Below are 14237 nucleotides of genomic sequence, written 5' to 3' on the forward strand. Positions count from 1 at the left end.
TGGGTCATATCGAACAGAGTCAACAACCCATCGTCACCATACACGGCCGTTGTACAGGATCTCGATAACATTATCTCCATTCTGATATTTGTTTTCGGGCCGCTTTACTAGGTTGGTGACGCTGTAGGGTATGACAAGTCATTGCGCAGCATCGAGATCAAGTACCATAACGGTTGTTGTCATAGGGGGTATTATGACGAAAACCATCTCGATGAACAGCTGTAGCGACTTTCTCGGCATCTTCATTATACCCACAGTGACTGGCAATGCTAGATTAACAAATCGTCAACACCTCCTCATAAGCGTCAGGACAAGAGAGGAAATGACGACAATTGAAATTGACGAGTGAGGAGATCACGATCATGACGTGCAATTTTGTTCGATGATCTTATCAAGGTCGATAGCTTCATGAAGAAGTATTGCTCCTCTTGGCTCCATCTATCATCCACTACATTATAACATGTTTAGTATCTCCAGCTGGATATTCGCTTGAAGTTCACAAGAGTTGGTCAAGTTTGTTGGCCTAAAAGGAACTACGGCCACGAGACAATAAGAGCCATACACTATTCATCGCAGCTATATAATTGCAACACAGACTGTAGGTTAAAAGTATATGTTGAATATATCTATCACGGTGATGTTGTTGATAGGTGATATTTTGAGTTGATACCAAAACGATGTTGGAAAATTGGCTCGCCTAACCTAGAGCATCGATGATATGTTCGCATTTGGAATTCAGGAACTGGATTACCAATAATACAGTAATTCTTGGAGTTATATGGTATATCTCTCTACTGAAACACCAGCGTGGTTGATATGATATCCAGCATTCAATCACGAATTGTTTTATTGCTATTATTCGTCTGTTGATTTAAAGTTGTTGGCATGAGGTGGGCCATGAAGCCAAGTTTCCCTGTTCAGCAGCCAGGGTCCTTGGCCTAGGCATTCATTGGCTGTGCGCCAGCTGTCAACCGACTTGAACTTAGCATGCAGGGTCTAAATCTAATTGATGAAGAACTCTCATTCTCTGTAGTTGTCAAGGTTCTGTAAAGGTTCTGAGCGCTCTATACATGTCTCAATTGCTGATTACTTTCACTTGCTGCGATAGAAACTATGTCAACCGTATATTTACCAGAGCTTCAGAGTGACACATGCAGATTGTCTCATTGTCGCGATAATTAAAATTCAATATTTTCGGCGTCTTAATAGAACCCGTCGCCGAGTTATCTAATCCACTGACAAAGCCAAAGCCACAGCGCATTTAAGTCTCCGAGCCCCCCGGCGGCAGAGGGGAGAACCAGCGTTAAGCAATGCTATTGGTCAACGGCCTTTATTTATGGGTCTATCAATCATTTCGCACCAGCTCCGCAACATCTGCCGCGCGCGCGGCATTTGGTCTTTCTAATCTAAACAGGGGCAGAAATGCAATGCCCTTTTAACCTTATTGTTTTTTCACACGGGGCTTGTGCGCGCGGTAACTGGTAATTGTTGGTTTCTAATACGCTGAGAAAGCAAGGGATGGAGGGTAGTTGGATTGCGTTTTGTATATAGGTAGAGAGTTACGACCTGTTCTGAATCAAGCATCTTCACTCACATTACGACTACGTTTAAGCAGTACTGCAATTGCATCTTTATACAAAGAACTAATTCCTCGACAACAACAACTCAATCCCACCACAATGGCAGACGTCAAGACCATCGTGGTCCTAGGTGCAGGCCCTGCCGCCCTTCCGGTGATCCGTCAAACAATGGTCAACCAAGTCATGAAGCGCAAAGATCTCAAGATGGTCGTCATTTCACCCAATACTCACTTCCACTGGCCTGTCGCCATGCCTCGTGTCGTTGTCCCCGGCCAAATCTCCGACGACAAGGTTATCATTCCCTTGGAACCTACCTTCAGCACTTACCCTTCCGACAAGTTTGAGTGGATTCAAGGCAAGGCTATTTCTCTTGACACCACTTCCAACCTTGTCAGTGTTGAGCTTAACAGCAGTGCTACTGTTCGTGAGGTCAACTACCACACTCTTGTCATTGCTACTGGCTCGAGAACGAGGGATGGTCTGATCTGGAAGGATATCGGATCTACTGAAGCTACCAAGGCGAAGTTGCATGAAATCCAAGATCAGATCAGCAAGGCCAAGACTATTGTTGTTTCTGGTGGTGGTCTTACTGGCTCCGAGACTGCCGGTGAGCTCGGCTTTGAGTACTCTCAGCACGGAACCAAGGAGGTTATCTTCATCTACTCTGACGATCTGCCTCTTGCGCCCCCCGCGACAGATGGAGTTCGCAAGCAGACCCTCAAGGAGCTCAAGAAGCTCAAGGTCAAGACAATGCCCAAGACAACTGTCATCAGTGCAACACCCTCAGGATCAGATACCATCCTCGAGGTTCGCTCCGCCGACGGAACGACCAAGAAGATAACCGCAAATGCTTATCTCCCTGCTACTGGCACCATTCCCAATACCGAATTCGTTCCCAAGAACCTTCTCGACAGCAACGGCTACGTCAAGCAGACCACCCATCTTAAAGTTGAGGGCCAAAAGAACATCTTCGTCATCGGAGATGCTGGCAACCTCGAGAACTCACAGCTCGGCATGGCGGACAAACAGGCACAACATCTTTTCAAGAATCTTCCCACTCACCTCGATGGCGGCGAATTTCCTGAGTATACTCCTGCCAATAAGCCAATGTTTGCTGTGACCCTTGGTCGAAGCCGGGCGACTGGCCAGATGGGTACCATGAAGCTGTTTAGCATCATGATCTGGTGGGTCAAGGGACGATACCTGGGTACTGATTATGCTGATGGTTGGGCGGCTGGTAAGAGGACTATGATGACGGTTTTTGAGAAGTAGGGTTGTTGCTTGAGGTGTTGTGATATCCAGGTATTTGTTTAGTGTTGAGATTCCCCTGTGTTTTTACCATTCTATAGATTTCATATTTAATTAATAATCACTGAAACAAAATGTAACCCATGGATTGCCAGTGATGAAGTCTTTATTCAGTTAACAATCGCTGAGCATTGAAGCGCTGTCTATCAAGCGAATATTGTTCATATAGTATGACAGATGTCTAGAGCTCGAATCTACCCTGTTTTCGGCTCCCAAGAGAGTAGAAACTATCTTATTTAGCAACATGTAACGGTGCAACTTGTGTTCAGTGAGTGGTTATGTCCAGACAGGGGACCAATGTAGCCAATCTTCGGCTGAAATTGACCTGTCAGACAATTCGTCAGCAGCAACATCTGAATCTCACTGCTTCATCATCTCATTTGACAGAACGATCCATCATACTTACAGATACGATCGGCTCCAATATCAACCAATTGAACTACACTCTCATTTTGTTTTGTCTTGGCATTCGCTTCGATCAGCGTCAACTGACCAAAATGTCGTTCTTGTTGAATATGATCCATGGCAAATTCACTACAATACCATCGCAAGAGGAAGATTGCACAGACAAAGTAGTCATCATCACTGGCGGAAACGGCGGTAATTGAATCCTCACTTCTTTCATTGCCTGCCTCTAATAATTTCCAAGGGATTGCTCTCGAGGTAGCGCGACACTTTACCCAACTCAGTGCTGCTAAAGTCATCCTTGCATGTCGCAGTCTTGAGAAAGGTGACCATGCAAAGAAAGACATTGAAGAGACAACTGGAAAACAAAATGTCGTCGAGGTCTGGCACTTGGATCTCGCGTCACACGATAGTATTCGCGAGTTTGCAGATCGTGTCAACAAGTTAGACCGACTGGACGTCTTTATTAACAATGCAGGTCTTCTTGTCTTTAAGCGTGCGCTTATCGAAGGTCATGAGTCCATGCTGAGCATCAATGTCATCTCGACGGCTCTACTTACGCTTCTTGTTCTCCCTGCTTTGAGACAGACGTCGAACAGGTTCAACATTATTCCACATATTGTGATTGTGTCTTCTGACGCTGCATTTTGAGGTGAGTCCTCCGTGAACGACCATGAATATACACTGACTATACTAGGGCCGCCTTCCTGTACAAGAGCCAAATTTCATCAAAGCTCTTGATGAGCAGCCAAGCGTCCTCGAACACTACAGCAAGACAAAACTAGTTCAACTCATATTCATGACCCAACTCGCCAAAGCTATTGAAGCATCTGGGAAAGGCTATATCGTCGTCAACGGCGTACATCCTGGCTTCTGTAGCACACCACTCTTCGATAACACGCCCTGGCCATTCAATCTTATATTTAAAGGCCTTCTTGCACTTTTTGGACGAACTCCGGAGGTGGGATCCCGTGCCTTACTGGCTGGAGCGTTCGCAGATGAGAGTTTGAACGGGAAGTTTATGTCTAATGGCGCTTTTCATGAACTACCCAAGATTATGCAGGGAGATGAGGGGGAGGAGATGTGCAGAAAGGTCTGGGAGGAATTGATTAGTATTTTGGAAGAGATTGAGCCTGGCGTAACAAAGAAAGTGTAGGATCAGAATTAACCGCTTTGGTGGATAGAATTTGGGCAGCTCAATATGTGGTATATGAACTACAGATCTCAGCCATAAACGTAGTGGTAATGGTCCCATTAATGTGCATTCACCTTTCAACGACTGTTAGCCTTCTAGGCCGCGGTACTTATAGGTAAGGTAGTCAGAAGTAATAACATAATATGAAAGACTCAGTAATAATGTAATTTCTATTAATATTTTGGTAGTTTATGGCGATTGGATTTGTCCAAGTTGATGGTCCTGCTAGTCTTATTCAGCGCGGAACAAATCCGCGCCAAAGTGAGTCCCACCAAAGTCAACACCAAGGCCATCGACTCCGCGACAGCTCAAGCTTTACATCCACATAAGTTTATGCGCCGACGCTGGGAGAGCAAATCTCCGCCACTATAATACATTTGTTTTGGAATTTCTTGGTATATTGGCGCCTAATTGAATAGACGGGCGTCTTTCCTGAAGGATCACCTTATGGACGCGATCCAAGGCTCCTTTGTTCATCGATCGATCTCGCGACCAACCATTTAATCATCGATACGAATATCCCTTCGCCATGGACTCTCGCGCAGCAGCCGCAGAAGCGATGCGCTTGGCCATAGAATACTGGTCTCAATTCGTCGCACGCTGTATCTCTCAACGTCTCGATACAGAGAAGTTCGAGAATTACGTTCGACTCGTCCATGATCAACATCCTCTACCTCCCGCCCTCGTCGCCGATTTCTTTCTTCGTCCTCAACCATCAAACGATAATAGTCTCGACCCTCGAATCCCTCCATATTTACAAGTACTCACAAGGCTCGGCTACGTGGATGCACCATCAATACTGAAAGCGCTATACAAATACTCGTCTTTACATGCATATGCACAACAACCGAACGCCAATGACGGCAAGGAGACCGAAAAGGAGACCGAACAAAGCGATGATAAAGAAAAGGATGAACAGAAACAGAAGGTTACTCGATGGAAGAGCTCTTACTGGGCTGAAGAGGTACTTTTCTACGGGATTACCAAGTCCGTAGTAGAAGGCAAAGCAATACGAGATTCAAAAACGGCATTGGATATGACAAGGATTATTTCCAAATTGATGGTGCTTTTCACTACTGCTTTTGCAGCTGATATGCTTGAGCAATTGCACACAGCCCAGGTACGGGATGAGATGGAGTCGTCGAGGGCAGCTCTGGTCGCACTGTTACTGCGGATGTGCGAGAACGATATCCTTGTAGGAGCTGTGAGCAAACCAATTGCCAAAGGTAATACAATTGCCCCTCAATTGTACTCATGCTGACTAGTACAGACGTCCGGAAAGAAATGTCTGCAAGCTTGGCAAGCTTTGTGCCAACGTTACAGCTCGTGCCGCAAATAACAGACAAGCTCGAGCAGTTTCGAACGGAGATCCTTGCCAGCTCTGATCCCGCCGATAAGAAGAAGCAAGCTACTAATGCTGCTATGGACGAACTTCTGGATTCAGCTGTTGGCCTGGACAATTTTGTTGTAGCAGAGATTCCAGTCAGCAACACTCGGGCAGGATTGTACATCTATCTAAACGCTGCGGTAAGACTAATGTCCCTGGGTTTATGGCTATACTGATTTGTTAGCTTATTGCACGTCCTCTTTTAGATGACCATGCTTTGTTTTCATACATGAGCAACAAGTATCAAGGAGATATCCAATCCAGTGCCATCGACCTGATTCTCGCGTCGTTTGATATCTTGGCCAACGCGGTTTTCCGCAATGAGGGACAGAAAGACGCCCATCTTTTGAGATCATTCTTGATCAACAAAGTTCCTATACTTCTCTATCAGCTATTGCCCCCTGGCTTCCCAGGCACATCGGCTGAATTCTGCATCACGGAGGCACTGAGCCATGTGGATACAAGCCTGTTTCCTACAGCGTCACTCATGTTTGACGAGTCTAGAAACAATAACCCTTATACGGAAAGTATTAGAGAAGAGTTTTGCGCTGCATGTGTACTGCATGGCCTCGTGCAAAGGGAGCACGTGGAGAGGATTTTGGGAGAAATATCTCTTTCCTACGAACCATCTTTACAGAAGCATTCCAAAGATAAGCTTGTGCAAGACTGTTTGTCTGATACCGAAAAGATTCAGGGGCTCGTTCGGGAACTCGACAAGATGGACGGCAATGTCGGTGCAGTATGCCAAGCACTTGTTGAGGTAAGTGCCTTCATTCGTCGATTGTTTACTTCTAACAGCTATAGGTGCTACGGCAATCATGTCATAGTAAGGAAACGATGTCGTTGAAAGTATTATGCAGTCAACTTGCTGCAAAACCACAGTCATTAGACGTCATTCTTCTGTTTGAGAAGCTTCCGAACATCCTTGAACCCCTGTGTCAACTGCTTGATAACTGGCGTTACGAAGATGATCAAGAAGAGTATCAGCCTGTGTACGAGGAGTTTGGTGCCGTTCTACTGCTGGTTTTGGCTTTCACCTATCGGTATAACCTAAACGCAGTGGACATTGGCATCGCCAGCCCTGACTCTTGGGTTGCTAAGATTATTGGCAGGGGACATATTGGACGACAATGTAATGAGCTCACTCAAAGGGAGAATGATCATCTCAACGGATGGATTCATGGACTATTTGATACTGAGGCCGGTGGCCTTGGTGACGAGTTAATGTCATCTTGCCCCCCGCAAGAGTTTTATCTTGTTGTGGCGCCTCTATTTCAGAGCATTGTGGTTGCATACACGCATGGCTATCTCAACGACGAAAGCCTCAAGGGAGGCATAGAATGTGAGTGCCATTGCCAATTAAGCGATTTATACTGACAACCAGGCAGACCTTGTGGATACCTTCTTATTGCCATCTCTTGTGCCGGCGATTAGATTCCTGGCGGACTATCTCTGGATCGACCAAAAGGAACAAAAGTCCATCATAAAGATTTTGCAGCTCATCCTCCTTCCAAGTTCCATCTCGGGAGAAGCAAGCACAATGCTTTCATCCGTCAAAAACCTCATTGCAAAGCCTTTGGAGCATGCTTTACGAACATACCAACGTCGAGATCCCAAGAATCAAGACATTGAACCTCTTTTGCGGACTCTCAAGGATAGCATCCCCTTGTCACGCCGGACAGGAGGGACTGACCTCAATGAGCTCGAGTCTTGGACTGTTACACCTCCTACTGGTCTCTCTAGTGCCATCAAACTTACCATCCAAGGTCTTGTCCACTGGAGCATTCATCCCGCTATGAACAGTATGCCGACTTCTTATACCCATCGACAAATCTTGGCTGCTTTGAAGATAATGGGCCCCAAACGAGTATTGCACGTTATCTTGGAGGAGATTCGACAACACACAGAGGCTGGGAGTGCCAGTATTGTCTACGACGTGGCTATCTCGTTGATCTGTGCACCTGACGCTGCGAAAGATGCCCCTGCAGTTGTCGATGCAAACGGAAACATGCTTCCACCGGTCCAGCGTCAGCGTAGTCTTCGTGACCTTCTCAAAGTCGAAGCTGAAGGCTGTAGGAAACTCCAAAAGAAAGACCCAGCACTCGCCGAGATCGTTGTACGTCTACATCGTCGTGTCGAAGCACAGATGATCATCCCCCAGCCTCCAGGAATTCTCCAAACTGCAGAGATGTCTCTCAACCTCGATGGTGACACCGCTGCACTTGGAGATGCCATGGCTGCTGCGGCTTCAGGTGTCCAGGGTGACAATATGTCTGTCGATAATTTGACTCTTGATGTCAGTATGGGTGGTGTACCATCTGACCTGGGACTTGGATCTGCCAATGATGGAGGAAGCTTGGATCCTTCAGGGGATGCTGCCATGTTTGAAGGATTCGATACTCAGGACATGGATAACTTTGATTGGGATGACATTGGTAACTCGTTTTAGTAAGACGAGAGGCGTCTAATATCATGGGCAGGCGTATGGTATGGGTATGAATAGACGTATGTTCCTTCAATATTGGATCAGTGACTATTTTAACTACCAGGTGAACAAAATGGTCTGCCTATTTTCCGAATACACGGTGGTATCGGGAACTTGTAGCTCAATAGTGAAGCCCCAACCAGCAATCGCCAAGAGATTAATCTCGATGATCACAGGTTCCGTGGTCTAGTTGGTTATGGCATCTCGTTAACACCGAGAAGGTCCCCGGTTCGATCCCGGGCGGAACCACATTTTTGCTCATTCTATCTCTTATCTTCCATCAGGTGAAAAAAAAAATATATTGCTCCTCTTCCCTACAGGAGCAGAGGAATGCAAAAAGAAACTGGATCAGCTGTGTCAATCGACCACGCCAGGAGTCGAACCTGGAATCTCTAGAGGGATCAGTTGCCGAAGACCGAAATCTAGCGCCTTAGCCATTAGGCCACGCGGCCTGATCTTGTTCATGTCTGAGTCGTCTCTGTTACGATTCTCATTCTCCAAACGAGAAGGACAGTATCCAGGAGGGGCCAAGTTTGTAGTAGCTGCAGCTCGAACATAGCATACAATAAATTTCTATCCTCCCGTTCGGTTAAGAGCAGGGTCCTCTATGCTCTGTAGATATCTTATATGAAACAGTTCCATCATCAGCAGCCGTGTTTTCATATCCGTAAGTCATAAGTTCAGCATAGATCTTCAGATTTACCCATCCATAGAACTATGGCTCGCCACGAAATTGCTTCATAATTCCAGTAGCACTCCAAAACATAGAAATCATTGCCAAAACAATAGTCATGGGAACAGATGCGCTCTGTATGTCATCGGGATGCCTACTCATCCACCATCCCCACAACACAAAAGGAGGAACCAGAATAAGCAAGTGGTATATTATGACGTGAAAGCACGAGATGCAATGCCGGGCCTCGAGCCCCCAAATAGGCATGTCAATCGCTCCCGGAGAAAGTGGTGTCTTTTTCTTCGGAATTCGCTTTATGTAGGTCGTTTCTTCAAATTCATAGCAGTCGTGAAAGGGAGAGGGGTTTCGGCATTTACCCCCAGTGCAGCTGTTGAATGCAGCTTCGAAGATATGTGGATGAACAGGTGGTATTGATGCTTGAGGTGGCTTTGGTGTATAATCGTAGTCCAGGTCGCTCGCTTTTGGCAGATCTTGGCCACAAGCAACAACAATGTTACGGGCAATGCTCTCAAACTAATGAATTGTCAATGAATATTACCAGAACATGTTATTGATATGTGTTGGAAGATCAATTTGAGGCATTTGACATATGAGAATGTAAACTTCATAGGAACATGCACCTACCTTAACGAAATTGCAGTGACTGAGCTGCCAGAAAGAGAACCAAGCTCTCCATCGGCCTCGCATTCTTCTATACTCAGCCTTCAATTGTGGAAAAACGTTGCTGTCTGGTTGATTGACCGGGATTGGGATCACATGTAGCGTCTTAAGCCCCATTGGTACTCCAAATAAGATCCTTAAATCATCAATAGTCACTGGCGGGATGTTGTTCTGCTCTGTAGTAGCGACCCCCTGTTGGATTCGGTTATTGCCGCCCACACCAGACGGTTGTTGACTATCTTGGGATACTGGAGTCGAAACAGGCAAAAGGGTTCCAGAGTTCCATTTGAACCATGCCGTGACCCTCTGGAAAGTATTTCGCCTGGCATGAGTGGCCTTGCAATGGTCTTCAGCGAACGTGGTGGGGTTCTTGACCATTCTATCAATAATTTGTGCCTGAGAAGGAGTAATATGTACCCAAAACGGCTTACCGCAATGCTATTTCTAGTCAGGAGGTTACATAGAAAGTGTCTTATACTCGTAGTAACTCACGCAAGCCCAGTTCATTCGCACATAGCCCCTTCGCAAAGGTACCTCCGGCGGTTTGAGTGGCCACCAATCCCAGGGGCTGCCGGTCAGCTTCTCCACGGAAGTTTTGATTTCATCAGAAATTGAAACTTCAGCCGGAGTATCGATCAGTTCAATGGTATCCCAGGCAGCTAATTGCATGACCTGTCTGAGAGTATCAGGTAATAATGAGAGTCCAAGATGTGCCAAGAACGCCTGAAAAGGAGGACCCTTCATGAGAAATTCTTTTGCGACTTGAACTGCTTGGAATTCTTCTGAATCACTCTCTCTTTCTTCACACATGTCGTCGTCACTTTCTGTCAGCTTGGTATCATCAGCCGCATCTACTGGCTGCTGAGGCTTTTCATCTGGTCTCGCAGACAGTTCCGTTTTTAATATCCAATTGTTGAGATAAGCTCGATCCTTCCGGAAGCTCGGCCGGATTTCTTCGTCTTCTTCGTTGCTATTTTTTGGAGATGGGGATGCTAATTCGCCATCGACAGTTCTTCTTGAGATTCTAGTCCTTGAACTTCGCCCTTTAAGCATTCGAGTTGTCAAAACCTGGATTTCGATGTGCTTTTCCGTCTGTTCTCTGAGTTTCAGATACAAATGCTTGAGTGATCTCCGAATATTGCGCTCGAGCCTCTCCTTTGGCATAAGTTCTGAGGATACATCAATGATAAAGCGGAGATCCGGATGCCGGGAAAGCAAGTCACCAATTTGGCGCTCAGCGGCGATGATGCCTGGAGTTCGTGCAATGCTGCTGTTGTGTGACTGAATGTCCTCGTCAATTGACTGAATCGAGCCAACTTCGTCAATGATTGCATCCACCTCTGCTCTCGCACCAATGCACACTGCACCTTCTTTACGAGATTCAACTTCGATACCTTCTGGAAGCTCAATTGAAGTCGCAACCGTAGAATTTCGACCACTAATGCTCTCTGTGTTTCCGTGCCGCGTGGCCGAGGTGATTGTTGTGAAACCTATCGTCCTAGAGTCACTTCCGGGAATGAGCATCAGTATTTGTCTTCCAAGCTCCGGGTAGTCTGGAAGGAAGTAACTCGAAAGATATTTTCGAGACCTTTCAGATACTTCCAAGTTATTCAGATTCTTTTCACAGCTTCCTACAAATATCCTGAATACAAACCCAGCATCAGATGGGCTAGAATCTGAGATGTTAGGTAGTGCAAAATTGTCAGCACAGATTGTCCATAATGGAAAAGGAATCCATTCATATGTTTCGCCATCAGATTTGAGTTCCATTAAAGCTCTGGAATCTGGAATATCTGGGTTTCTCTCCAACATCATGCTGAAAACACGTTCGAACGTGGCTTGTTGAAAAGCCGGTACCCAATGGGCCAGCATAAGGAACTTGAACCAAATTGGAACTTTCCACGTCCTCGATTTCTTGTCTAGAAGTTCGACATGATCCCCTGGCCTGGCCCCATGTTCAAGCATGAGAATAGATATCTCATTTATCAAATTGATGTTTATCTTGTTGAGCCCGAGGGTGAATTGGACAATGTGTTAGGAATATGGGTATTCACAAAAGACACCCAGGGTGTCTCCCCTGTATGGTGAAACTTATTTGGCTCATGCCCAAGAGCAAGAAGAGATTTGAAGAGTGATCTATCCATAGACTCTGGACTTAGATGCGCAGGATGAAGGTTATGTGGTGCCGCTCCAAGCGCAGAACATAGAGGTGATCGGTACTTCTGTGAATATTTGTTATCACAATATCCTGGATCAACCCAGAGTTTGTTCGCGATGTATCTCTGGATACCGGATTCAATCACAAGATGACGGTAAATGCCCCTTGCCATAGATACATCCGATATATTGAATTGATTCCTCGCGGTCATGGACAACAGACTTTCTTCAACGTTGTCAAGGAGTGCCCAAGTCGTGGCGACAGTATTTTCCTTTTGATCGCAACGTCGTGCGTATTCAAGACACTTCCTTAAGCTCTCAACAAGGTCTTCAATATCTTTCATAGGATCGTGTTCTTCTAGCTTCTTTCGGTGCAGGTGCTCTTCGTATGGATGAAGCCATCGCTTATACAGCTTCTTGAGTGGGTCTGAAACTGATACTGCAGTATCGTCGCTATATCCCAAGTCTTTGATAACATCCAGCCATCTTTCGTGCTTGCATACGTTGTGAAAGCCTCCTCGGATGTTGACAGCCTTTGTCATCCAGTAAACGTCGACTGGGTGATTGAATGTATCCTGAAAATCCGGCAAGGTACTCCCTAATTTCTTATGAAACTTTGAAAGGCTCTGTACATATGTTAAACTGACCGCTGCAGGCTCTGGCTGTAAGTCGACGAATTCGCCGCTCCTGAAACGTTTGCGCTTGAACCAAGAAACGGATGCTTTGAAGACTGAGAGATCAGAATCGAACCCTTTCCGAACCTTTGTGAGTAAGAAGTTACAAAACTCTTCGGAATGTATCAATTCCAAAACAGCTCGATGCACGAAGACAACTTGGCCATCGACAACTTCCAGCAGTCCTCTACATGTCTGCATGATGTCACGACGAATCTGGTGATGTAGTTCTTTTGTATCTTCGTCATGGGGCGATAAAAGGTCCGTTGGTGTCATAAAAGCGTACATATCATTGGCAAAGTCGAGGTTGTGAAAGAAGAGAATTTCGGCAGCTAGGCATCGTTTTGCTTCGCGAGCGATTGTCAGATACTCAGCAGCTTTTCCATAACACTGTAAGTTCGGGGATTCTGCCACAATCTTTGCTAGGCCTGATAAGTTGTGGGGGATGTCTTCAACATTTTCTGCTCCGTTGTAGGCATCAACCAAAGGAGACGGATCCTCAAGGAGAAAACGAGTTACCAAAACAGCCCAGAGGAAGTCCCCCTGTGCTTGAGCACTGAGGGACTCGAGATCAAGATCCTTATACTTCGAACAGTCCTTATTCTTTTGCAAAGGGCTTCCCTCCAAATGAAATTTGATGTATTTGTTGATATCACCTCGATTGACCTCTTCCAGAGATAGTGTGGTTTCAGTAGAACTACCGAATGAATCCTCAAATGCACCCCGTGGTCTGCTAGAGACAATGATTTTGGCATAGGAGAGGGCTGCCACATCTTCTATCAGTTGACAAAGCCTTGCATGATCTCCCTCATATTCATCCAGCCCATCGATAAAGAAACACATTTTGACTGGAACAGCATTCTTCGTTATGGAGCTGAATATATGTCCGAATTTGAAAGTTGCCGGCAGGGCGCTCGATGCTGAAACAAGACTCGACGGCGAATTCTTCAAGAGACTTGGCTTTGCACTGAGAATTCCAAATACGAGGGATCTCAGAAGTCCCTCAAATGATCTCTGGATTGGTAGACCCATAGCATCAAAGTAGTGATTGACGATCAATAGCTCCCTATGCCCAGCCCATTTCTGCAGTAAGGTCCGGGTATCCTGATGTTCAGAAACAAATTTCATCAATGTCGATTTCCCTGAACATGATTTGCCTGTGACCCAAAAAAGGCTCTGATCTGAAGTGAGCCAGCGACGCAGCGAGGATTGAGCATTGATGACATCGTCTGTTTGTTCTTGAAAGACCCAGGAGAACGTTCCCTCAAGAGCTGTCGAGATCCTACTCTGGCGAAGTGATCTCTCGCTATGGTTGAGGGCGCATAACATTGGGACTGCTGTCTGTAGGTGGTGAAGTTTGAACAATATGTGTTGCAGTCTGTCACAGACTTCATCCCAAGCCTCTGTTCCGCAAGGAATTTGGCCGAGTTGAGCGTCAACAAGGCCTGTGGACCTTTGGAGCTCTTCAAAAGCATTGCATCCCAGAGAAACGCTGAACCGGTTTTCAATGTCTCTCAATTGGTCATGCACATGGCATATGATGTTGCTATCCATGTTAGTATGGATCAATAGAATGAAGACTGGTTTGACTCACTTCGCCAAGTGGCGAGTACTTGGTCGAGTATACTCATTGATCGAGCCTTGAAGATTCCCAAAATATGAAGGTACGAACAGCTGATCAACTAACTGCAG

At 45.9% G+C, this 14237-nt stretch overlaps 4 protein-coding genes and 2 non-coding genes across 6 annotated transcripts; 4 read left to right on the forward strand and 2 right to left on the reverse strand.

Annotated features, from left to right (window-relative positions):
- Positions 1-1596: 1596 nt before the first annotated feature.
- On the forward strand, positions 1597-2963 carry FOBCDRAFT_218995 (uncharacterized protein). Its single transcript, XM_031177271.3, has one exon. The coding sequence runs from the start codon at positions 1680-1682 to the stop codon at positions 2850-2852; it is 1173 nt and encodes a 390-aa protein (XP_031048404.2). The 5' UTR covers positions 1597-1679; the 3' UTR covers positions 2853-2963.
- A 422-nt stretch (positions 2964-3385) lies between these two features.
- On the forward strand, positions 3386-4449 carry FOBCDRAFT_290589 (uncharacterized protein; the record flags this gene model as incomplete). Its single annotated transcript, XM_054703900.1, has 3 exons — positions 3386-3488; positions 3538-3914; positions 3991-4449. 3 exons carry the CDS (start codon positions 3386-3388, stop codon positions 4447-4449), a joined length of 939 nt encoding a protein of 312 aa, XP_054559875.1.
- Positions 4450-4786: 337 nt separating this feature from the next.
- Positions 4787-8394, forward strand: FOBCDRAFT_218999 (mediator complex, subunit Med5). The gene is made up of 5 exons (XM_031177273.3): positions 4787-5714; positions 5759-6015; positions 6060-6635; positions 6680-7217; positions 7264-8394. The coding sequence occupies exons 1-5, from the start codon at positions 5018-5020 to the stop codon at positions 8322-8324; spliced, it is 3129 nt and encodes a 1042-aa protein (XP_031048406.2). The 5' UTR covers positions 4787-5017; the 3' UTR covers positions 8325-8394.
- A 141-nt stretch (positions 8395-8535) lies between these two features.
- FOBCDRAFT_t74 lies at positions 8536-8609 on the forward strand. Its single transcript has one exon. It is a non-coding gene; the product is annotated as a tRNA-Val (tRNA).
- A 113-nt stretch (positions 8610-8722) lies between these two features.
- FOBCDRAFT_t77 lies at positions 8723-8812 on the reverse strand. Its single transcript has one exon. It is a non-coding gene; the product is annotated as a tRNA-Arg (tRNA).
- Positions 8813-9075: 263 nt separating this feature from the next.
- On the reverse strand, positions 9076-13388 carry FOBCDRAFT_238132 (uncharacterized protein; the record flags this gene model as incomplete). Its single annotated transcript, XM_059610181.1, has 4 exons — positions 9076-9567; positions 9679-10152; positions 10207-11715; positions 11769-13388. 4 exons carry the CDS (start codon positions 13386-13388, stop codon positions 9076-9078), a joined length of 4095 nt encoding a protein of 1364 aa, XP_059464493.1.
- Between the last annotated feature and the right edge of the window lie 849 nt (positions 13389-14237).

The sequence above is a fragment of the Fusarium oxysporum genome, chromosome III (genome assembly GCF_013085055.1).
Source record: "Fusarium oxysporum Fo47 chromosome III, complete sequence".
Lineage (NCBI taxonomy): Eukaryota > Fungi > Ascomycota > Sordariomycetes > Hypocreales > Nectriaceae > Fusarium > Fusarium oxysporum.

Coding starts and splice junctions, on each gene's coding strand:
- FOBCDRAFT_218995 (XM_031177271.3), top strand. CDS start 1,680: ATGGCAGACGTCAAGACCATCGTGGTCCTAGGTGCAGGCCCTGCCGCC.
- FOBCDRAFT_218999 (XM_031177273.3), top strand. CDS start 5,018: ATGGACTCTCGCGCAGCAGCCGCAGAAGCGATGCGCTTGGCCATAGAA. Junction 5,715..5,758: donor GAGCAAACCAATTGCCAAAG/GTAATACAATTG, acceptor TGACTAGTACAG/ACGTCCGGAAAGAAATGTCT. Junction 6,016..6,059: donor ACATCTATCTAAACGCTGCG/GTAAGACTAATG, acceptor CTGATTTGTTAG/CTTATTGCACGTCCTCTTTT.